Raw genomic sequence first — 26048 nt, forward strand, 5'->3', positions numbered from 1 at the left:
TTGTTAAAGAGCAGTGATTTCTATTTTGGGAGCTACTGTGTTCAGTTCAATGCTAAACATAAATAAAAATCTAAAAGCCAAGTGTCTGATAAATTAAAATGTAATGAGAGTTTCCAAGACTATGTTACCCATTTTATAGACCATTTTATAGAGTCTCTTTCTTTATACTTTGTTGACCTAAGTCAACAGGTAATTTTCTAAAACAATCTTTGATAACAGAAACTTAATACCTTTCCATTTCTGTAATTTTTAAAAACTTCAGTGTTTTGTTCAGCTCAGTAATTCAAATGAAATGTAAAAGTACACATTTGTAAAGATAAATACCAATTTAATAGTATACTGCCGACCAAAGTAAGCAAAGTAAGCAGCGTCTGCAAATAAACTCCTTCTCACTGCTTTCTAGACAATGTATGAAATTCATGGTAGAAACTGAACAACTTGATTTAAAAACAGAAACCAACTAATAGGTCAGTTGACCTCACTGGCCCAGTCTCCTTGAAAATGATTTCAATTCTGACCACAACACCATCAATAAATGTGGCCTGTGCTGCCATTTACTGTGGATAAATATGTCCACTCCATGTCCACCTCCATTCAGCTGGTATTTGTATGTGCACTGCTCCAGACTCACTCAACAGCTGTTACAAAATACCAAACTTGGTAATTAAGGCTGACAAGAGGCATACCTCCCAGCTTTGCAAAGAGAATGCTGGCAATGGATCTAGTTCTTAACAGTGTTCTCAAGTCAGAAATAAACTTTACTAGCAATGGAGTTTGAGAGCAATGGAAAAATGAGAAATACTTCATTAGGTGTCAGTGGTTTCTCCTAAACAGTGTCGTAAACTCGTATTTCCTAGGTCACCACAAGTTCTGAGGACTGACCACACCCTCTAATGCCTCCAGACAGAGTAGTGACAGAGGCCCCAAACCACTGCAGTAAAGAAGGGAGACTGGAATCTTTCATCTTCACCATCAACCAATACAGCTTTATAAAATATAACAAGACAATTAAAATAACTTTCTAATCCAAAGTTAGCCAATTAAGTAAAAGCCGTAATTTTAAATTCTCTTATCCACATTTAAAAAGTACAAAAGGGTATTAGTAGCTTTAAAAGGGAAAAAAATTAATACCTTTTGAAATTAACCCTTTTGTTTAGTATATTCAAAATATTGTCATTACATTATAGCGTGTAATCAATATAAAAACTTTCAAAATTAAATTTCTCAGTCAAATCTCAAATATTCAATACCCACAGGTGGCTAGCAATTATACCAAATGACAGCCTAAGCCAATCGTTGGACTTAACTTTTGTCAGAAGACACTTCTGCATTCAAATTATTGAGAATCTTAAAAAGACTTTGAATATATGTTATCTACAGCTAATTATTGTATTGGAAAACTAAAACTTAGCTGGGCACAGTTAATTCACACCTGAAACCCCAATATTCTGGAGTTTTAGGTTAGACAGCCTGGGCTAGCACGAAGAAGCCTTGCCTCAATAAACACAAACTTTGCTTTTTAACTTCAAAAATATTTACTCATTTACAATAACACACAGTTAATTAAATATGCATAAGATAAATAACTAGAATAACTAGACTAACCCAGCGGCTTTACAATTGTATGTGTTACACGTGCATGCATGTATAGGAGTAGAGATTCACGGGGATTGAACCCAGGGCCTCGTCCACATCAGGCAAGCAGTCTACCACTAAGCTATATCCTCAGCGCTTTTTTAGTTTTAGTTTTAGTTTTTAATTTCAGATAGGGTATCACTAAGCTTGCACAGGCTGCCTCTGAATTCACTCCTCAGCCTATATAAGCCATGAATTTGCAAAAAGCCTGCCTCAGTCTCCAGAGTAGCTGGGATTACAGACCTATGCTACTAAATACAGCATGTTTTACATATTCTAGGACTCTTTTTAAATTTTTGTTTCCATGCACTCGTAAAATTCAAAGGCAAATAATATAATGCTATGAAAAACAGTTTAACTTTTTAGATTCCCCTGAAAGCCTCCTGGGGTCTCTAGATCAGTGTGCTGCCTGCCTTTCACTACCATTATTTGTTCCTAAAGAAAACTCTTGACTTTATGCCCTGACATACTTTGTAACTTGCTGACACATAAATCTGAGTACTCATATTGCAATGAATTCAACTGTTAATTTCTTCAACACATTTTCACAATGAATTTTTTCCTATACTGGAGAGCATATACAGAGCCTTACCACTAAATTATACAATCCATCCCCAAATAGGTTTCTTCCTATGTGTATGTATAAAAGTGTGTGAGTGTGAGTGTGAGTGTGTGTCTGTCTGTCTGTCTGTCTGTCTGTCTGTCTAGGTCAGAGGACAACTCCGTTCAATCAGTTCTCTCCATCCACCTTCATCTGGCTCCTAGGGGTCGAACTTAGGTTTCCAGGCCTGCCTGGCAAGTGTGTCTTTACCACAGTCAGCTCGCCAATAACGTGGTTAAGTCTCTGGACAAAAAAAAAAAAAAAAAAAAAAAAAAAAAAACACATATTATAATAATAATAATGCTATTCCTTATCTCTTTCTTTCTCTCTTTCGTTCTCTTTTTTTGCTTTTTGTGATAGAGTTTCTCTGTGTAGACCTGGCTGTCCTGGAACTCACTCTGTATATCAGACTGGTTTTGAATTCAGAGATCTGCCTCCTCTACCTCTGGAGTTCTAGGGTTAAAGGCAAGCACCGCCACCAATACTACCCAGCCAGACTTTTTCCTGTAATTCTACCTTTTGATTGTTTTCAAGAGTGACACAATCACACCCACCTCTGAAATTCTGAACTGCTGTGGAGTGTGCATATGCAAATATCCCAAGTACCTGGGATATAGACAGAGTACCAAGTATACAGATTGTTTTGTCAATCACTCGACTTGTACTGTTTTGGGAAGGTGCCTCAGTTAGTAAAGTGCTTGCTTTGCAAGCAGGAAGATCTCAATTTGATACTTAGCACCCAAATAAAGAGCTGGGTGCTCAAGCCCCAGTGCCCTGCTGGTTGCCAGGCAACTGGAACAGTAATAGTAAGGAGGCAGCGAATGACAGAAGGATCGATCTCAGGGACTTCCTGGACAGCCAATCTAGCTGAATCTGTAGGCTAAATGAGAAATTTTCTCTGGATAAAGTAAGGCAGAGCAATTGAGGAAGATACCTAATGTCAACTTCTGGCCTCTGTATGCACGTGCACATACAGAGACTATCCTGTATTTCCAGAGAAAAATGTCCTCTTCTCAAAAGAAAAAAAAAAAATGTCAGCACTCAGAAGCCAGAGGCAGGTGGATCTCCGTGAGTTTGAGGACAGCCTGAGCCACAAAGCAGGTTGCAGGACAGCCAGGACTATATAGTGAAACCGGTCGTAAGGAAAAAAAGAAAAAGGAGGGAGAGAGGAAGGGGGAGAGGAGAAAAGAAGGAGTAGTAGTCAAGGATTGTACACTGTGGGAAAAGAAAGCAAATACTTTAAACGGAAAATCGTCCCTCAAATCCAGACAGTGTAATATGGTCACATAAATTATTAAGAAAGTAACTGTCAGACATTTATTAATACACACACACACACACCAGAACTAAGCCTCAGGTATTAAACTATATCAAATACTTATGTTTTCAAAGACTGCCTAAAGGCGGTCAAGCTCCAGCATACACATACAGTATACTTCCTAAATTTTCTTTTAAAAGCAAGCCTTACCTTTGCATTAAATGTGCTGAACCACTTGTAATTTTAAAGCATCAAATGTTCTTAGAGATCATCTAGTCATATGCTAAAGAGGTTAAGTGGTTAAGTTAAGGTTAACCAGGACAAAGTTTTATCCATAGCTAACTAACACTTCAGTCCTCAATTCCATGATTCCTTAAGTTTGTGAGTACCTAGTCCTGGCAAGTCTGCCTGCCTCTGCCTCCTCAGTGCTGGGACATCACCATGTCCAACCCAAGTGAAACTTTAGTAAGAATATTAAGTCTTGACTACAAAAATTTTGAATCTTACGATGATACTGATTTGTTATAAAGAAGTTATTTCACCCTTCACTCAAACTCCTAATAGCATAAATGTCAATAACGAAAGGACTACACACATACACGTGTGTGTGTGTGTGTGTGTGTGTGTGTGTGTGTAGGATACTTAAGTTATAAAGAGACAAGATGAAGCAGCATATCCTGTAGTGATATAGCAGTGGCACTACTCGATGATCTATAGTTGCTTAGAATCAAGTGATATTAACATCCTCAACTTAAAGCTTATTCTCCAAGTTGTTCCCAAGTGTCACTCATTTTGCACAATCATCAAGTAATTACTGCAATCATTACAGCTACTTTTTTACTTGCACATTATATAGATTTTTTTTTCATCTGCTTGCTTGTGAAGAGATCATTGCATCCACTTTTTAATAAAATGTACAGACACTGGGGTTGGAGATGCAGCTCAGATGGCTAAGTGCATGTTGAATCCCCTAGCACCACATAAACTGGGAGCAGTAGTATATACCTCTAATACTAGCATTCAGGTGGTGGAGGCAAGGATCAGAAGTTCAAGGCCAGTCTCGAATATATGAAAAGTTTGAGGCCAGTAGTACATGAGACTTATCTCAAAAACATAAACACAGAAAAAAAATTGAAATCATTACTCTCCATTTCCCACTAAAAATTATCAACAATAAAAAACTTAGAACTTTTAATTTATTAAACTAGCTTTGAGTATATCAGCACATCCTTTTCAATTTTCTTCAAAGAATCTGTAAAGATTCTTCAGATTACATGAACACAAAAAAAGAAATAACAGCATGTAGAAGTCTTTCCTGGCACACTGTGATTTTAAAAAACAGTAATTATAAGATTTCTGTAAGCAGTATTCAAAAATCAAGTAAATCTGGAAAATGGCATCTAAGATCTTAGAACACCAGTGTCAGAGGAGGTGTAGCCCTGTGGTAAAGCACTTGCCCAGCATGCTGGCGGCCCTGGTTCAGGTCCCCAGCCCCACAAGCAAGAATGCCTATAAAAATGTAAAAACATTGCTTTTCAATGTGCATTTCCAGCAAATTATCTACAGGCCACATTCAGTTTTACTGGTAATTCCTATCGCTCAGGCAGAGAAAAGAAACCTTTCACTTGTAAAATTAAGGCCTCTTACTTGGCAGTGTTTTTCAAGGTTCTGGCTGCAGAAACTGTGCAGTTCTCTTAAGTATTCACATGCATTGGAAATAACATCTTTACGTTTATTAAGTTTTTGTCTGTAAGTATTTATGAGCACCACATGTGTGTCAATGGAGTTTAGAAGAGGAGTTGTACCCCCAGGAACTGGAGTTACAGGTGGTTGTGAACATGGCTATTGAGAACTGAACCCAGGTCCTCTGCGAGAGCAACTCTGCAAGAGCAACAAGTGGTCTTAACCAATGAGCATTTCTCCTGCCCCAAACAGCTATCTCTTTATACACACTCAAACCACCACTAACCCAACATAAAACCGTACACTAATTCATACTGATCAACGGACTAAATATAACAAGGACCCAAGTGCCATTATGTTTCTGTCCTTCACTAAAAGTTCCTATCCAAAAAGGCATTTAAACACTGCTCAGTAAATTGTGATTTCTCTACTTTTAAAATGTGTAAAATATGCTACAGACTAAACACACTATTCACTGTTATGTTATATAGCAATACAGTTCTGTTAGTCCAGATTTTATTTATATTTAAAGTTCCATTAAATTTAGGAATAAACATATTGATAATTTTTCTTCCAAACCAAACCGAGTCGGTTTTGTCCACCAAACTACCAATTTCAAGATCCCTAAAAACAATAGATGCAAAAAGACTTCAGATCTTCTACAGCACTACTGTTTGGTTACTATTTCTCATCTTCCAATTCCACAGCGATGGAGATGTGAAACAGGACCAGAGAAGGGACTGCATGCGTTTATTATTTCGGTAAGCAACAGTGTTCAAGCAGTGCCACATCGACCTGAGGCCCTCGCTGTGCTGTCTGCTAGCAAGTAAAGCTGCTTTTTCTATGTAACTTAAGTCCGTGCCCTTCCGCTGCAGCAGTGGCGCAGCACATCCCCCACCCCCGCGGCCACTTCCGTGTTTACACTCCTCTTCCCTCCAATTCCATGCGTACATTGTCAGCTTCACTCCCGCCCAATCTTCATTGGCCCGGCTCGGACCCATGGTCCCGCCCCCAGAAATCAACGTTCTTATTTGGAACATCTCAGAGCGCAGATTGGAACCGCGGGCCTGTCAATCGCGCGCGTTCTGTCCTCTCCCAGGCGCTTCCGCTATGGTGGGAGGTTTGGGGGAGGGGAAAGGGGGTAATGCCGAGCCGAGACTTCCCTGGGGCCAGGACGCCCTCCCGCCCGCACGGCTCCTCGCTTTCATCTACTGTTGACCAAAATAAACGTTCCCCTCCGCTGTCCCAAAGCCCCGGGTCGGCTGCACGGAATACACCCGATGTCCTTCTCGTCCCCCCTGAAACACCCGCCCCACGAGGGAAGGAAGGGCAGCAGCCCAGTTTCCCCACCGCCGCCGTTAGCCGGGGCGGGGAGGTGCCGGGTCGGCGTCCCACTCAGCACCGGGAAGTGGCCTCAGGACCGTTACTCCGTCGCTGCTCCGGGAGGGATGAGGCAGGAGGCCGGGCGCGTTTTGGCGGGTAGCGCCGGGGGGCCGCGGCGTCCATGCGGAAGTGGCGGCTGTGTGAAGTGTGAGGCGAGGGCGGCGGGCAGCCAGCGCCCCCGGCCGTGGGCAGGGGCGGCCTCTCGGCCGGACAGCGTGGCAGGCGGCGGGGACAACAGCTCCGCTCACTTCCTGGTTCCCCGGCAACTGGGGTGAAGCGCGCAACTCGCCCGCGCCGACTCCCCAACTTAGCCGCGGCTCCGTGCCCGGCCCCCGCCGCTGCCGCGCTCCCCGGAGCGACAGCCCGGATCCGAGGCAGGTTACTCTCCAAGGTGATCACTTCCTGATTTGTCGCCTCCATTACTTCATTCACTCCCCCCTCTTCGCGGCCGCCCCGCTGCCGGAGACGGACACCGGACCCGGGCGCTGACCGCCCCGGGGGACGCTCCCCGCCCGCCGGGCGCCCCCTCGGCCGCTGCACGGATGCACCGGAGAAAAGTTCCCCTGTGCTTACCGGCCCGGATGAGCAGATCCAGCTGGTTCGTGGGTCCCTCATGCAGAGACGTCGCCATGTTTATCCCGGGGCTGGAACTGCTGCTTCACATTGACTTACACCCTGAGCAGCGGCGACAGGGGAGAAGGCGGAACCCGCGGCCGGAGACACACGCCGTGCGGGCGGCACACACTCACGCACTCGCACACACTCCGACGCCCGGATCCTTGCGCGTCCTCCGACAGGAAGCGGCGGCCGGCCCGCCTCCCGCCGCCGGGCTGAGCAGCCCCACCACCTAACGGCAGGGGCGGCGGCGGCCCCGGCTGGCAACGCGATCCTTCCGCCCCGCGCCCAGACAGGAAGTCCCGGGCGCCGGCAGCCAGCGGCCGCACGGACACCTGAGGCTGGGGAGCCGCAGGCCGCCCTCGGGGACGCGGGCCTCGGCAGGAAGAGGCGCGCTTCACGTTCTGCGGAAGCGAAGTCTGCAAATGTCCCCTCTGGAAAAGAGCCATGAATCAAATTTTTCTTCCTAGAAAAGACCTAATACTTAGTCCCGCAGCTGTGCATGAAGGTGGCTTTTTAACTTATTTTGGCCTTCCCAGCGCTTATGCAACAATCAGTTCAGTTGAAAGAACTGCACTTTTAAAAACTTGTACCTAGAAAATATTCTAGAAACATCACTAGGCAAGTCAGGAGTCTCCCAACTACTTCAAAAACGACTTGGTCCTGTCTTCTCTACAGAAGTCAGAGTACACTAGACAGGTAATTAGTAAACAGAAAAGAGCCGCCGGGCAACCTCGGGGAGACTGAATTAGAGTCGCTCGGTTTGCTGGTCATGAAATTCGTGTGCCCTTACTTGTATTTGGTTGACTTGGACAAATGAACGTATTCGTTCATAGCTTAAAGATATCTTAAGTCATCTTTTAAAAAATCGTTTTCCTTGAAACTGACCTTACAAATACATACTATAACAGGAAAGGAAAATAATGGCCAATTAGTGGCTATAAATTAGTGGAAATATAGGGGACAAGACCTAATTAAATGCCTTGCCTGTTTCAGAATTTCTTAACATAAAAACTGAAACAAAATGTTATTCTGAAACTCTTCGCCACACATTTTATGTAACATGCACCTCCAATAAGTTTTATTCGTTCAATAAAAGTTACTGAATACAAAATAATCATCTATAATGGTAGGGTTACAAACTTTATCTCAACTAACTGTGTATAAATAAAATTTGACAGTAATATAACACGATATGGTTTTATAAGTTTACCCAGCACCTCTGCAGCAACAAATGGGTTTACTTAAGACTGCCATGCAGAGGACAAAAGGGATCGGCTACTGACAGCTCTTATTTTTCATTGCTATCATTTTGAAATAAGAATCTCCCATTGACAGGCAGCATCTTTAACAGTTTCTGTATCAAGAAAGATAAGGAATACCAAAGGGTAATTTGATGACTTTAGGCAGATCATTGAAACTGATAACAAATCAGAATTTCTGCTTCAGTAACACATTTTCCATGTATTCTATTTAGTAGGGAAATGGAAACCAAAGGGGGGTGTGCCATGTGTAAGTGACAAGTCCATGTGACTTGAAAACAATAACATAGATTTCTCAATATAGGACCAGCTTTAAGTCTGACACAACTTTTAGCTTACTATATTTCAGATATATCTGAAGCAATGTGTATGTGTGTAAGCATGTATGTGCTTTGCTGAATGTACACCCTGATTATCTGCATCAATTTATGACTTACATTTTAAGCACCTAGAGAATAGAAGCTGCATATATCCTTGTATAATAATTTAATAATATTTATGCATATGTACAGAGAAAATAATGCAAAGACTAGAAAACACGATATTTCTATACATTCAGAACGTAAGAAAGCAGAATGCTTCCACTGTTAAGGCAAGTCTACCCTGCTTTAAAAACAGGCTTTCAAAAGTCACCAACACTTTCCTGAGAAAAATTACTAGAATGACCTGCTACTACTAGAGTGTATACAAGCACAAACTAGCAATATGGCATTTAATATGTATACCTTTATGAATATACAAACACAGTTGCATTTTTCAAGTCTTCATGATCAAACAGTTATAAGCAGAATTTTAACTATGAACACACAGGCTTATATAATATATACCTTAAATAAACTCATATTCTGCTAATAAAACTATAGAAGGACAATGCTGTATAAGAATTACTTATAAGTCCTCACAGAGAGGAAAAAAAGGTAAAACCAGTCTTCCTGCTAAGTACTTTTACCTTCGTTTTTTATGGATTCTGTCTACATCCCTATACAGCAGATATTACTACTCTAGTCACTGAGTGATGTCCAGTTCTTGCTTAAAAAAATTACAAAAGGGTCAAGATTGACTTGACCAACTACTCTGACGCTAGCACCTTTACTCTTAACCTCTCCCCAGGAGCAAGAGTAAGAACCTACTTATGCCACACAAATTTGCTCATTACAGCTTCCTTTTTATAGCTCCTCCTCAAGGATACGCAGCTTAATCACTCTCTCCCTGGACGTAAATCCTCTCTCCCAACAAACAGACTAAAGCTGAAGTGACTGGTAATGGACCCTAGGAGGAGGCCAGATACTACTGTGTCACAAGCAACTCCAACAAGTCTGCAAAGCCAGACAGTGGGCGGGAATAAAGGTAACCCTCCTACCAGCACCATGTGCAGTGAGCTGTGTGGGAGACAGCTCTAAGCAAGTCTTCAGATGATAACCCAACTAACAAGACCCTGAACCAGGACCATGCATCAAAACCACACACCTCAAAATCTGTGTGGGAGGGCTGGAGAGATGGCTCAGTGGTTAAGAGCACTCACTGCTCTTCCAGAGGTCCTGAGTTCAATTCCCAGCAACCACATGGTGGCTCACAACCATCTGTAATGGGACCTGATGCCCTCTTCTGGTGTGTCTGAAGACAGTGATAGTGTACTCATATACATGAAATAAATAAATCTTTTTTAAAAAATCTGTGTGGGATAGTAAATAGTTGGCTTTTCTATTTTGAGTTTTTTGTTTTGTTTCTCAAGACAGATTTCTCTTTGTGGCCTTGACTGTCCAGGATTCGCTTTGTAGGCCGGGCTGGACTTGAACTCACAGAGATATCCACCTGCTTCTCCCTCCTGTGTACTAGGATTAAACATGCACCACCACACCCGGCAAAAGTTGGCATTTTAAAAATGCAAAATTGGGGGGTAGCTTGTTAATCACTTAAAAGTAATAATGCAAGGGCTGGGTTAATATTATATTCTTCAAATCAATTCTTTGAATCAAGTCTTTATACTGTTGCATGACTATATTCACTTATTTGTGTGAACATACTTGACATTAATGTAATTAAATACATAGTTTGTTTAAAAAAATAAAGACAGGGTTTCTTTTTGTAACCTTGGCTGTCCTGGAACTAGCTCTGTAAACTACGGCCTCCTGAATGCTGGTGTTAAAGGTGTGAGCCACCACCACCAGGCTGCTTTGTAAATTCTACAAGGCATTTCAGTGCATAAATTTACCCAATTGTATTCACCAAATTTCTCTTATTAGACAAGTTGTTTATGCTTTAAATTTTTTAGTGATATCTTTTTATTATTTTAAATTATGACTGTGTATGGCATGTGCTTGTGAGTGCAGGTGCTCAAAGAGTTGGGGGTTACAGGTGGGTGTGAAGCACCTGCCATGGTTGCTGGGAATTGAACCTGGGTTCTGCCAAAGAGCAGTACATGCTCTTAACTGCTGAGCCACCTCTCCAGCCCAGTTCCCTTTCTCTAAAAGGGTTTTTCATTTGTTTTTCAGTGGTGGTGACTGAACCCAGAGCCTCACACATGCTCAGAGAACTCTGCCACTAGCTAGACTTTGGGGGCTATGGGGAGACAAGGTCTTGTGTAACTCTAGCCAGCCACAAACTTGCTTTGTAGTTTAGGATGACCTTGAACTCCTGACTCCACTGAAATTACAGGTATGGGATGGGGGGGTGGGGGGTGAGGGGAGTTGTCAAACTTGGGGGCTTTTTCCTCAAGTGAGTCTTTCACTTTTTTTTCTATTGAGACCAGGTCCTGTCAATGGCCTGGGCTGGCTGGGTAGGCTAGACTGTCTTTTCTGGTCTGTAGAATGGTAACATATTCTAGATTGCAAGACATATGTTTCAGGTATCTTCCGCCAGCTGGTTGTAATATATAACTCAAATTGGTCATCCTATAAAATTTCAAATTTTTTTGTTTTGTTTGTTTGTTTGTTTTTTGGTTTTTCGAGACAGGGTTTCTCTGTGTAGCCATGGCTGTCCTGGAGCTCACTCTCTAGACCAGGCTGGCCTCAAACTCAGAAATCCACCTGCCTCTGCCTCCCAAGTGCTGGGATTAAAGGCATGCGCCACCACTGCCTGGCAAAATTTCAATTTTTGATGTCAAATTATACCTATCTTCCCATTAAGACATATTAAATAATATTTCACATAAGAAGTAAATTACAGAAGAATTAAGAAATATTTAGGAGCCGGGCAGCCTGGTCTACAGAGTGAGTTCCAGGACAGCCAAGGCTATACAGAAAAACCCTGTCTCGAAAAACAAAAAAAACAAACAAAGAAACAAAAAGAAGTATTTAGGAGCTAACAAAGTTGGCTCAGTTGATAAAGAACTGAGTCTATACACTCGCCTGTGTGGTGCACACACACATAAATTTTAAACTTTTAAAGAAATATTCAGAAGTTAATTATAAAATGAAAAACATCAAACTATGTGTGACACAGCTAAACCAGTACTGAACAGTCAGGAAAGTAATTAATAAAAAAGTTATTAATCAATAATCCACAGTGTGTCATGGTGTGCACAGTTAATCCCAGCACTGAAGGACTGAGGCAGGCAGATCTTTGTGAGTTTAAGGCCAGCCTGGTCTACACAATGAGCTCCAGGACAGCCAGGAATATATACAGAGATGCTATCTCAAAAAATTAAAAATAAACTAAGCATTCTATTCAGAAAGATGGAAAAACTGATTAAAAGAAAAAAAGAGGGAAGAAGGCAAGTAGAATAGGTAAAATGAAATAGTTCAACTGCAAACAGGAAGTTCATAAAGCCAAGGGGATTAACTCAGTAAGATCATAGGAGAAAATGTAGTATGGACGATTATACATACATGTGTCATAATATATACATATGTGGATATCGAATACAGAATACTGAATTGATAGCCACTATCCAATAACATGCTTTAGGAAACTTTATGCTAATAAACATGGCACATGAATAAAGTCTGTAAATCACCAGAAAATATACATGTGCTTCAGCTGAATAGTAAACTTCATGAAAAGAAACAGTGTTAAGAAAAAAAAAAAAAAACTTAAAATATTGTCCAAAATCTTCTCTACTCAAAAAACCTCTAGACTTGAATACCTTTCTCATCAATTTTAATTAACATACAAATTTATGCCGGGCGGTGGTGGCGCACGCCTTTAATCCCAGCACTTGGGAGGCAGAGGCAGGCGGATTTCTGAGTTTGAGGCCAGCCTGGTCTACAGAGTGAGTTCCAGGACAGCCAGGGCTACACAGAGAAACCCTGTCTCGAAAAAAACAAACAAACAAACAAACAAAACATACAATTCTTTGCTGAAAACAGGGAAACATAAGTGAGAGCCACCTGTATTTTTGAGGCCAGTGTAATCTTATTCTAAAACTACTTAAGGACAATGTAAGAAAATAAAGCATGCATGAATATACATACAAAACTTAAAGACCTTCCTAAGACAAGGATGAGTAACATTCACTGTAACTGCAATGAGGCTCGCACGTGACCATGTCCACAGAGGGAAACATGACTTAGCACAATGACCGTGTGCCACAGCTGAAATAATTGGTTACATGTATGCTAAGTGACGTGCAAGCATATTAACAACAGTGCTTACTAAGAAATATAGGCAACCGAGACATCTAATAGCATTTAATCAGGATATAAAAATATATAATTGAGTATAAACATAAAAAGTACACTAATCAAATTAAATTGGATGTTTACATGGGAGCTAGACATAAGTATATATAAAAAAGATAAGGACTAAATCCCTTAAACATAAAACAAATGCAAGTTTACAACCTCTATTTATCCTTATGTATATATGTATGTCTGTGTATGTACACATATATAAAGCACATATATGCTTTAATAAATAGTCCGTCTTTACTCCTAATTTTCCACATGTATGTCTAATATAACTACATATGGACATATACATTCTGTTTCTAAACCCTCAAAGTATCTCGCAAAATGCCCTGCAGTACATTTTAAGTCTCCTCCCTCCATTTAATATTTTAGTTTTGGTTTGGTTTTTCAAGACAAGGTTTCTCTGAGCAGCCCTGTCCACCCGCCTCTGCCTCCTGAGTGCTAGGATTAAAGGTGTCCACGACCACCTCAGCCCCTCTTTAGTTTTTAAACACTTGACTCTGTGTGGGGGGGTCTGCTTCTAGGCTCTACTCTGTTCTACAGATCTTATGATAACACTTCATCATTGAAGTCAAAAAGGATATAACTTTGCAAGAAACATGTCAAATGATTTACTTTAAAAAAAAAAAAAAAACAAGCTTTAATTACTTTGTTTTTAAATTTTAGGTGTATGGAGGGAATGTTTTGCTTGAATGTAAATCTACATCACACGCATGCCTGATATCCACAGACCCCAGAAGAGGGTGTTGGATCCCCTGGAACAGGAATTAGAAATTGTTGAGAACCACCATGGGAACGGGGCCCTGGTCCGCTGGCAGTGCTCTTAACTGCTGAGCCATCTCTCCAGCCCCTCTTCTCTCTTCTTACACAGGAGCTCTCTAGCTCCATCTTTGAACTTGCTGTGACCTCTCAAGTACTGAGATTATTGGCACACCCACCCGCTATGCCCATATTTTATATTTTCCACAGCTTCATTTTCTTTTCTCCTTCCTTTCCTTTCCTTCTGGGGTTTAAATAGAGAACCTATGTATACTAAGCACACACCCTTCTTCCTGCCCAGAAATCATTCTTTGTGGACAGATGACAAGTACACAGGCCCTTCTTCTTTTGAAGAATTGTCTAGAGCAGTGGTTCTCAACCTTCCTGATGCTGTGACACTTCAATACAGTTCCTCATGTTGTGGTGACCCTCAACCATAAAGTTATTTTTGTTGCTGCTTCATAGCTGTAATTTTACTTTTATGAATCATAATGTAAATATTTATGAAGACAGAGGTTCACCAAAGGTGTCACTACCCACAGGTTGAGAACCACTGGCCTAGACTTAAAAGGTCTTTTAAAAGGAGCTTGTCAAATTCTTCCAAAAGCAAATCCTCATGGTTTTTGACAAGAAGGAAACTGGGTTTTACATTAGCTGGAGAAAGAAGACTAGATTTATCATACTTAGTTTTCTTATGTGTTTTTAGAATAAAGACTAAAAGAATAAATAATTCAGATCTCCTAGATTTACAGTGAGTGAGTCATCACTGTGGTAAACAGGTCGAGTGTTGTCCTGTCAGATTTATTCCTACATACTTAATGAAGACTGTTCTATTGGTTTGGATTTTACTGTGAGATTATATTTCATTTTCTTAATGATTATTGCTCTTGTATACAGCAATCCTCATACTTTTTCTTTTTTGTATGATGAACCTCCATAGCAACTTTAATGGTAGATATGAGTGAATCAGTGCCTGGCCCAATTGTCAGAAGTGTCACCCAGCAACTGATGGACACAGATGCAGAGAGCCACAGCCAAACTCTAGGCGGAGCCAAGAGAAGCCTGCAGAAGAGGGAGGGGAAGGACTACAGAAGCCAGAGGGGTGGATGACACAAGAACACAGCCAGCAGGATCAACTATGCAGGGCTCATAGGGGCTCACACTGAGGCAACAATCATGGACCCTGTATGGGTCTGAGTTAGGTCCTCTGAGTATGTCATAGTTGTGTAGCGTGGTGTTCTTATGGGACTCCCAATAGTGGGAATGAGGGTGTCTGAATCTTGCCTGCTCTTGGAACCCTTTTCCTCCTGCTGGGTTGCCTTGTTCAGCCTCGATATGAGAGGGTCTGTACCTAGCAGCCTCACTATGATTTCTTATGCCATGTTCAGCTGATATCCCTGGAGGCCTGCTTTTTTTTTTTTTTTTTTTTTTTTTAAGGGGAAACAGAGGAGTGGATCTGGAGGAGAGGGGCAGTGGGACTGGGAGTTGGGAAGGGAGGGGATGTAATGTATGAGGGAATTTTTTTTAAGTATATATTAATAGTCTTTTATATTCTAAATGCTAATCCATTTGCAAAGAATGACATTTGTTTTAATGTGTCTGCATGGTACTAGCAATTGAACTCAGGGCTTTGTGCATACAAGGAAGGAGTTTACAGCTGAGCCATACTCAACACTCTCTATTCTCATCTTTAAAGACTTTCCCTCCTGTGCTGGCTAGTTTTAACATCAAGTTAACATAGGTCAAGAAGAGTGATCAATTGAGAAAATGCCCCTACCAGACTGTCCGGTGGACAGGCCTGTAAGACAGTGTCTTAATTGGTGATTGGTTTGGGAGGGCCCAGATCATTGCAGGTAGTGCCACCAACGAGGTGGTCCTGGAATTGTAAGAAACCAAGCTAAGCCATAGAAAGCAAGCAGTGCTCTGCTTCAGTTCCTGCCCTGCTTGAGTCCTTGTCCTGACTTCCCTCAGTGATGAACATTACCTGGTACTGTAGATGAAATAAGCCCTTCCCTACCCAAGTTGCCTTTGGTCACAGCAAAAGAAACTCCCTTTGTGTTACTGCATTGGCTAGGACCTCCAGTAACACTAACGTGTAAAGATATTACCTGACAAATGATATTTACTGTGTAATGTAAATGGTATTTACTATACTGAGTATGGGCCACCATACTCAATTTACTGTACATTTTTGGTAACAGCCCTTATGAGGTTTCAATTAAGTATTGTCAGTAGACAATACATTTTAACAAATGTGTGTTGGATCTATTGAAACTGTTGCATGTATTTTTCCCTCAGTCTAATCACACAGTGATCTCAGCACTAACAGTTTTTCTAACATCAACTGCCCTTGCAATCTTACTGTGAATTCACTATATTTTAAGATGGACTTCACCTGCCTGTCTTTATTTGGAATAAATGAAGCTATGGTCATGGAAGAGTGTCACCAAATTTTTGTTTCTTTTTATTACATTTTAATTTTTTTATTGTGGGGAGAGGTAGGCACGCACCACCACACATGTGTGGAGGTCAGAGAACAACTGGGGAGACTCATCCCCCTCAAGCTCCGACGGTGTGAGGGAGTGAACATAGGATGTCGGGCTTGACGGCATGTGCTTTTACCCACTCAACACCTCACAGCCCAAAGGTATTCTCTTATTTGTCAATATTTCACACATGTATAAACTGCACTCTAATTATACTTCCTTTCTACTCCTGTTACCCCTCTCCTCCTTAGAAATGCCTTTCCCACATTAATGATGTTTCGTTTTGTGAACCACTGAATTTAATTATCAAGGGCCATCTGTGTGATCATGGGTCTGGAGCTATCCATTGGAGCACGGTGGGCTCACCAATAGGTTCACAACCAAAAGCAAAGACTCTCCCCGCCTAGAATGTTTCGGCATCCAGCAGTTCAGCATGAAGGGGTAGGGACCCTTAAGCCTGTCCCCCACCCGCAACTGTCTGTTGACAGGTATAGTCATGTACAGTGCCTAGTGCAGGTAACTAATCTTCCTAAGTTCAAGACATCTAGCGCTGTGTCGGGCCCACAGTGGCATCTGGCACACAGCCCTTCTCCTTATTTTCCAGCGCTTGCATTCTTCCCACCTCACCTTCTGAGGTGCTTCCTGAGCCTCAGAGGTGGTGATGGAAATGTCTTGTTTGGGGCTGAACACTCATTCATCCTTTATTCTCAGCACCTAAGGCAGCTGTGGGGCTCTATGTTCACCACAGTTCACAGAGAAGAGAAGCTTCTGTCATTGACAGTAAGTGTGGCGTCTGTCTGTGGGTGTGAGCCTACATGCTCGTACGGCACTTAGAGCCCCTTATCAATTTAAAGAGCAGTGCTAAGTTCGCCACTCGGGAGGGCCTGTGACTCCCCAGCCATGTGTTTTTGATGAGGTTTAAAGTTCCATGCATGGTTTCCCATCAGCCTCAAATGCAAGCAGCATTTGATCATTGAAATTGCATCAGCCTCAAATGCAAGCAGAGACAGTGAACACACTTTCCTAGCAGGTTGGTTTGGAAGTTCACAGTATTCATAGCTGTATAAAACTACCAAAGCCTTTCTCTCCTAGCAACCTGCATGGCGCGCTCCAACTCTAAGAAAGCTAGCTAGCAGACAAGATGTTTCTAACTCAGTTCCAATTACTCTCTGGGTTTTGCAACTAAAGTATATAGGTCATCAGCTACAGGGTCTCACCACCTGGTGCAGACAGGTAGTGAACAGGAATGGAGAGAGCCGATCCTGTTCTAGGGACTCTGCGGACTGCCAACCAACCAACAACTCCACAGAGGCACCCACTCCTGACCAGGGACTTTAGTTTGTTTTGTTTTGTTTTGTTTTCAAGACAGAGTTTCCCTGTGTAACCCTGGGTGTCCTGGAACTCACTCTGTAGACCAGGCTGGCCTGGAACTCAGAGATCCGCCTGCCTCTACCTCCCAAGTGCTGGAATTAAATATATGTGCGACCACCAACCAGCTTTGACTTAATGCCTTTTTGTTACTGGAAAGAAGACAAGTTGATTAAAAGAGAAACAAATGAACGTGAAATAGCATCAGAGTTAAACCCAAGTTGCACTCCAAAATGGTGCTGCTAAGATTTTTTTTTTTAAAACTCTGGCATACACTCTTGTTCTTATTCTTCTTAAAATTTTAGAATAATTCATCCTTTTTCTGGTTTGTCTTTGGCTAATGTTGATGTTGTTGTTTGAAGTTTTCACAATTACATGTATTTGACCTTCCGGCTTGCTGTAATCCCAGCACTTAAGATGTGGCAGGCAGGGAAGGTCAGGACTTCAAAGTCAGCCTCTAGTGCACAAAAAGCTTGAGGCCAGCCTAAACTACTTGAAACCCCATCTCAAATAGAACAAATGAAAGAAAAAAACATATAACTGGTTCCTACTGGCTACTGTATCTGGTTTTATTCTGTTAGTACTTTATTAATATTGAAGTATGAAACACGGCTAATACTAATCTTTATTTCCAAAAATTAATTCTTCTTAGATTTATTTTTATATGTATGTATGTTTTGACTATATGTGCATATGTGTGCCATGTACATGCCTGGGTCCTGCTGAGGTCAGACATGACCATCAAATGCTCTGGAACTGGAGTTATGCACGGTTGTGAGTCTCCATCTGTATGCTCCATTTTAAATGCTAAACCATCTTCCCAGCACCACAGAATATACTGAGAGATAGGTTCTATTTTAAGTCTTTTTTAAAATTGTTATATTCACTTTATTGTGTGTGTTGTACATACTCACATGTGTGACCATGCTCAGGCCATGGTGTACCTGTGGAGGGCAGAAGTCAAGTTAAGGGTGTCAATTTGAAGGGGTTCTCTCCTGCCACGTGGGTCCTGGGCACCAAACTAGAATGCAACGTGGTGGTGCAAGTACCTTTATTCCAGTCTTTATTTTTAAAGATTTATATATATCTCTCTCTCTCTCTCTCTCTCTCTCTCTCTCTCTCTCTCTCTCTCTCTCATTTGTTGTTGTTGCTGTATTATTGTTGTTTGGTTTTTTGTTAGTTTGTCTGTCTGTTTGTTTTTCAAGAAAGGGTGTAGCCATGGCTGTCATGGAAAGGGTGTCCTGGAACTTGCTCTGTAGACCAGGCTGGCCTCAAACTCAGAGATCCACCTGCCTCTGCCTCCCTGAGTCCAGGGATAAAGGCATGTGCTGCTACCAACCAGCCAGATTCTTTTTTAAGTTCACGTGTCTATGTGAGTATATGCTGTATGCATGTAGATTTCTGTCAAGGCTAACGGTGTCAGATTCCCTAGAACAGGGGTTACAGGCAACTCTGAGCCACCTGATGTGGAACCATGCTGAAAACGGAACCTGGGTCCTCTGGAAAAGCAGCAAGTGCTCCTAACCATTAGACTGTCTCTGCACACTCCTTCCCCAATACTGTTATTTAATCACAACAACTGTTTTACACCTTGGATTTTCATTTCTGCTTCACAGCTGTTGTTAAATCCAAATAAATTAGTAGTTACATTTCAGAACTCTTTCTTGTCAATGTGTCAAAGAGCCCCTTTGTCTCAATCCAAGATATTAACCCTAAACTCTTTTTATTACTGCCATTTCCTTCAGTTATTATTTTTTGAAATAATTACCCATTTTATAAATTTTATTTTGTTTCTTTTTAATCTGTTATATGTCACCTGTTTCTACTTTTTGGTCTACTTTGCTGAGTTTATTATAAAGAACAGATTGTTTAAGATCACAGTGAATGGCTGATAGAATCTGACAGTTTGGGACTTCTATTATGCTGGCTTATGATTTTGACACCTATCATTTTCCCCATTTGTTGGATGAAAATTAATTTATTCCCTAATCTGACCCCCAGTTTAGGATTTTACAAGCTGTATTTCTTGGATTTGGGTTGGTTTAGATTTGATCTTGTCCCGTAGCCCCCACTGGCTCAAACTCATGATCATCTTAATTTTTTTTACCTCAACCTCCAGACAGTGAGGACCACAGGCACGTGCGACCTCACTGGCTATCGAAGCTACAACTTGTCTTGCTCACACTGTTTGACTTAATCCCTTTTAGCCTTCTCTCTACACCTACTGCAGCAGCTGAAGAACAAGAACTTCACCTGCATGGCTTGTCGGTCCCTAAATAAACCACAAAGCTCTCAGTGCTCTGTCCTGGTTCATGATGTCTTATAAATTAAATAAATAAGTAAATGAATGAATGAATGAATGAATGAATGAATGAATAGCCTATTGTAACTTTATGGAGCCCATCATGAAAACCCAATCAAATATATGCAAACATAATAGAGTTGGGTAAAAGTTCATGAATTCACTAAGTCAACTGTTCCCTCTGAATCCAATGAGTTCCACATCCTGGAGTTCCCCACCTATGAGCTGAAACTACCTGAGGGGTCAGGCCTGAGGGTACTGACCATGACAGCCCTCTTCCCTGTAACAGCAGTTTGCCAGCTGTTAGAATGTACATGATGCCAGGTACAAAGAGTGGCGAAAGCTATTCAGAAAACACTGCTGTTTCATAAGGAACCCAAGTGACAGTGAGGTGTGTTTGTTAAAACAAGATCTCACTGTGTAGCCCAGGCTGGTCTTGAATTCACAATCATCTGTCTCAGCCTCCCAAGTGCTGGGATTACAGGTTCCCCATAGATGTTGTTACTGAGGGAGAGAGAGCTTCTTAGAGCCAATGCATTCAAGAGCTGAGCAGAGTGGCTCTGCCTGTAATCCACACTTGAGAAGTGAAAGGGAGGCAGAGTGAGAAGTTTAAATAATCCTCTACTCTACAGGCTAGCTACTGAGGCTAGCCTGAGCTACATGGGACCCTAGCTCAAAAAGAAAAAGAAAAACAAAAAGCTGCAATTGTTTCCCATCTGCTACTCCAGACAACACAGACCATAAGCACCACCAGATGGCACCAAACCACAGCCAGACTGAATCAATTTGGCTAACTTACAGCGACTCAAATCTCATTCACAGTCTCCACACTTTTCTTTCTCCTCTGCACAAAACCAACAAATTTACACTAACTTCACATTTCCAAAAATCTGAACCATTTCTCATGGTTTGAATTTTTGGAAAGTATTTACTACCTAGTTTATCTCAAAGCTGTAGATACTAGCCTATGAAAAAAATGTCAAAAGAGAAACTGAAAAATGAAAGGCAATCTGTTCCAGGAACAGATTATGTTGGGGCTAAGAAATGGCTCAACCATTAAGGACAATTCCTGCTCTTCCAAAGGACCCCACTTTGGTTCCCAGCACACAAATCCAGTGGCTCACAATCATCTGTGTGCACTCCTAGCTCCAGGAGATCCAATGCTCTCTTCTGGCCTCCAAAGTAACCTTTACACATGTGGCTTACACTCATACACATAAAATAAATACTTAAAAAATTAGCATGTATCATGACCTAATAGAACTTTTAAAGATTGCTTTTTTTAATCTGTGTGTGTGCATAAATTATTTCATGTATGTGAGACGTGTTTTGCCTGCATGTCTGTGCACCAACTTTCAAGCAGTGCATGTGGAGATCAAAGGTGGCACTGGATGCCCTGGAACTGGAGTTAAAATGTTTGAGCCACCATACAAGTGCTGAATCAAACCTGGGTCTGCTGAAAGAACAAGCAAGGATCTTAACCATTGGGCAATGTCTCCAACTCCCAACAGAACACAGATTAATAGAAGCAGTTAAAAGTCAGTATGCATGCCGGGTGGTGGTGGTGCACGCCTTTAATCCCAGCACTTGGGAAGCAGAGGCAGGTGGATTTCTGAGTTCGAGGCCAGCCTGGTCTACAGAGTGAGTTCCAGGACAGCCAGGCTTATACAGAGAAACCCTGTCTCGAAAAACAAACAAACAAAAAAATCCTCAGACCTATTCCTAGCAATATAATAATGAGACTTTGTATGTATTTTGTTGGGGGGTTTGTTATTATTTTTGTTGTTGTTTTTTGGTTTTGTTTGCCCTTATTACTTCTAAATATATGAAAGGAGGCAAATTTCAGTGTCTTCAATCCCCAAAGTAATTCCAGGCAATCGTGCCACATAATCCAAGCACTTGGAAGGCAGAAAACAACAACAAAACAGGTTGGCTTAGCTGTAGAATGCTTGCATCGCATTTGATGGGGCCCGAGTTTAACTCCCAGCCAGCACTGCAAAAATAAATAATATAATCTACTGAATTTCGTCCTATGTACAATTAGAACTCACCTGAATGATTTTAAAGGGAAAAAAGGAGGGAGGAAGGTAAGAGAAAGGTAGGGAGACAGGCACATGGTTTTTTACACACACACATACACACACATTGATGGTAGTTAGGATGTACAGCTTATCTGATTTGACTTACTAGCTTCTCTGACCCTAAAGCAATTACCTGTCAACCATGTTTTCAATAATGAAATTTACTCATTTTTCTTTTCTTTTCTTTTCTTTTCTTTTCTTTTCTTTTCTTTTCTTTTCTTTTCTTTTTTTTAAAGACCTTTGTTCCCCTGTCTCTTTATATAGCCCTGGCTGTCCTGGAACTCAATTTGTAGACCATGCTAGCCTCAAACTCATGGAGATTCTCCTGCTTCTGTCTCCCAAATGCTGCAATTAAAGGCATGCATGCATCCCCATGCCTGGCTTGAATGATGAAATTTAATGTGGCCTACACTAAGATTAAGCATCTCAACTGTAAGGGAACAGGACAGGGCATTTGGCCTCCATTGCTTGAGAACAATGACCCACCAGCTTACTTCTGCCTGTTTCCAAATGTTATCTAAAGAAGACTGTCAGTTGTTACATAATCTGATTTATGACACAAAGCTTTGAAATATACTGAACTTAACATGTTCTCTATATTAAGTTCCAAAATGTAGAAATTGCTTATCTTGTCCGTCACTGTAGCCCACACCTTAAGTAGTACCTGACATAGTAGGTAATCAACTTTATTACTTACTTTGCATGTATTTATTGTATGTTAGAAAAGTGCCCCTGCCACAGACCAAGTGTAGGGGTCAATGTTCAGGGACAGTTCTTTCCTTCTACCATGTGAGTTCCACAGACCAAACTCGCATCTCCAAGTGTGAGGTCAAGCACCTTTAGTCACTGAGCCATTGATCCAACAGCCCTTCTTCAAGAATTAAGGTTAATAATGCATTGTACTCTTTCCAGGACATAAATGAGCTGTAATATCTTTACACACACCACATTACTATTGTAGTAATTGTGTCAGAGGAAGAAAAGACAATGATCACTGGATTTTCAGAGCAACAGCATCTCCCTTGTCAGTCCCTCGACAAGTTCCCAGCAGTCAAGGGAGATTATCAAAACCAACAACATTACTAACACCTAAAGACTTATTAGACTGAAAATCATCAAATCAAACCACAACCATCAAACCAGAAACATGCATGCCAGATATGATGGTGACCAGCTATGGCCCAATGTACTAAGAAGGCTGAGGCAGGAGGATCATTTGATCTTACAAGTTAGAAGCCAGCCTAAGTAACAAACATAACAAGAACCCATCTTGAAAAACAAAAAATTCTATCCCAGCAGTCTGTAATTTTACAAACCCTTCAAATAATTCTAATATATGCTCAGATTTGAAAAGCAATGTTTTTCAAAAGAGATGTTCTGTCATACAGATAGGGGGAAAAAAACCAAATCAATATAAGATTCAATGAAACTAATTAACGTGAAAAACTAGCACAATGCATTTGAGAGGTGGGTTTTTTTCACCACTTAAAGCAGAGCTGGGAGCTGGGTGTTGTAACTTTAGTGCAGAACACTTGCTTAAATGCCTGAGACAGTGCAATGCCAAGTGCTGCAGAGGGAGGGAGGGAGGTAGATGGAGGCTGGAAAGATGGTCAAATGGTTAAAAGTACTTGCCATACAAGTGTGGCAAGTACTTTTACCACCCTCTGACCTCCACACTCGCTTTATGGCACATGTGTGCTCACATACATATCACAGACACACAACAGTAATAAAGGGTTTTTAAATGCCAGGCGGTGGTGGCGCACACCTTTAATCCCAGCACTTGGGAGGCAGAGGCAGGTGGATTTCTGAGTTCGAGGCCAGCCTGAACTACAGAGTGAGCTCCAGGACAGCCAGGGCTACACAGAGAAACCCTGTCTCGAAAAACCAAAAAATAAAAAATAAAAAAGGTTTTTAAATGAAAGAAGAGGGCAGAAGAATGGTTTAGGCAGGGGTTAAAGGTGCAGACCACCAAGCCTGAGCTCCACCCTGGAGCCTGCATGGTAGAAAGAAAGAACTGGAGCCTACAAGTTGTCCTGTTTGGCAAACCACACTGAGAGAGAGAGAGAGAGAGAGAGAGAGAGAGAGAGAGAGAGAGAGAGAGTATGTGTGTGTGTGTCAAAAAAAAAAAACCTGGATCAAGCATCATAAAGATGCATTTAATGTATAATTAATATACGACACAATTAACTTAGTACATATCACATTTTAATGTTTATTTTATGCCTATGACATATTTTTAATGATTATTCTATGTGTATGGGTATTCTGCCTGCATGTGTGTCTGTTCACCACATTCAATGCGTGCTGTTCGTGAGGCAGAAGACCACATTGGATCTCCTGAAGCTGAAGTTACAGATGGCTGTTAGCTACCATGTGGGTGCTGGAAATCCAACACGGATCCTTTGGAAGGGTATGGTCAACACTGCTAAGCCATCTCTCCAGCACCTACAGGACATATTTTAAATGACTGCCAGACCTCTACTTAGTAGAGAAAAGATGAGATACACAGTAGAATACAGCGCCTCTTCCTAATGCTTCAACCCTTTAATCAGTCCCTCATGTTGTGGTGACGCTACAGGCATAATTCACAACTATAATTTTGCTACTACTGTTATGAATCATAACGTAAGTATCTGCTTTACTATGCTCTTAGGCAACCTCAGTGAACTGGTGGAAACCTACAGGTTGAGAACGTCTGATATAGAGGAAGAGGCAGTTAAAATAACAAACCCGGCCAGCAAGACAGCTTGGTAGATAGAGGCACTTAAGACAAAGTCTGAGAACCAGAGTTTCATCTCCCAGATTTACACAGTGGAAAGATAGTCCTCTACCCTCCACACATGCACCATGATGGGGGCATAAGCACTCCCATAAATAGATTTAAAAAATAAATGAATAAACACATGGATGAGAATTAAGAACAATACTCCACTGGCTTCTAAATGAAGTTCAACATGTCTTTTATTGTTATATTTTTTGCTTTCAAAACAGGGTTTCCCTATGTAGTTCTGACCGGTCCTTGAACTCACTCTGTCGACCAGGCTGACCTCGAACTCAGAGATACACCGGCCTCTACCTCCCAAATGCTGGGACTAAAGGTGTGTACCATGACATCCAGCTTGTCCATGTGTGACTTTCTGAGCAATAATAAATGCGTATTTTCACACTATGCTACATTTGTTATAGATATCCTGAAGTGGAAGTTACAGTGAGCGCTACTTTGTAACAACAGCAGTAAAACAGAGCCTACCCAGGAGTTTGAGGCCCATAGTGAGTTCCAGGCCAAACTGAGACAGGTAGTCAAGGTCCTTACATACATACACACATACATTCATGCATACATACATACATACATATACATACATACACACACATACACACACATACATACATACATACATACATACATACATACAAACAAAAACCGTTCACAGAATTCTAAAGAGTAACTAATAAGCATACCCCCAAATGCCAGGACAGGGTGAGAGAGAGAGGAGGTGCAGCAAACACAGAGAGGACAAAATGGACACTGATCTGAAAACAAGCTTGGCTTTCTTAAACAGGTGAATGTCTTCACACCGTGAGAGCCCATGGAACTCATAACTGCTTGCTTAAAGAAGATCCCCGAAAACTCACGAGTGAGTAGGACGGAATAGTCACACTCATTCTTCCAAACACATTAACAGACATAACAGGGCCAATCAGGCAGCAAGCATGAAGCATGCTTCATGTCCCAGTCCTCACAGCTGTTTCAATAACATAGATGCAATGACTGAAAACGAATGAATCACGGCAATTTGTCTTTATTCAAAGAAAAGCTTAATGGGAAACATCTTGTGTGGGGTGCTGGTACCTGCCTGCACTTAAAGGGAGTGCCTTAGTCATTTCCTGTTGCTGTGATAAGACACTGACCAAAACAACATCGTATAGTTTCAGAGGTTAGAGTCTATGACCATCACAGTGGGGAGCACGGCAGCAGGCCTG

The 26048-nt window shown here is 41.5% G+C and overlaps 1 protein-coding gene across 7 annotated transcripts in view; it reads right to left on the reverse strand.

The window, feature by feature from the left end:
• Elf2 (E74 like ETS transcription factor 2) overlaps window positions 1-26048 on the reverse strand; it is an 85375-nt gene that overhangs the window by 13335 nt on the left and 45992 nt on the right. Inside the window, exon 1 of one of the 7 annotated variants that reach the window (XM_034500112.2) lies at window positions 7134-7628. The exons of 5 other annotated variants lie outside the window; for them this stretch is intronic. In XM_034500112.2, the coding sequence (XP_034356003.1) occupies window positions 7134-7191 (58 nt within the window). In that variant the 5' untranslated portion in view covers window positions 7192-7628. Of the gene's footprint in view, window positions 1-7133; window positions 7629-26048 lie in introns of those variants that run through there. One more of the 7 variants, XM_034500114.2, reaches the window with a different exon arrangement.

Source organism: Arvicanthis niloticus, chromosome 4 (genome assembly GCF_011762505.2).
Source record: "Arvicanthis niloticus isolate mArvNil1 chromosome 4, mArvNil1.pat.X, whole genome shotgun sequence".
NCBI classification, from domain to species: Eukaryota; Metazoa; Chordata; class Mammalia; order Rodentia; family Muridae; genus Arvicanthis; species Arvicanthis niloticus.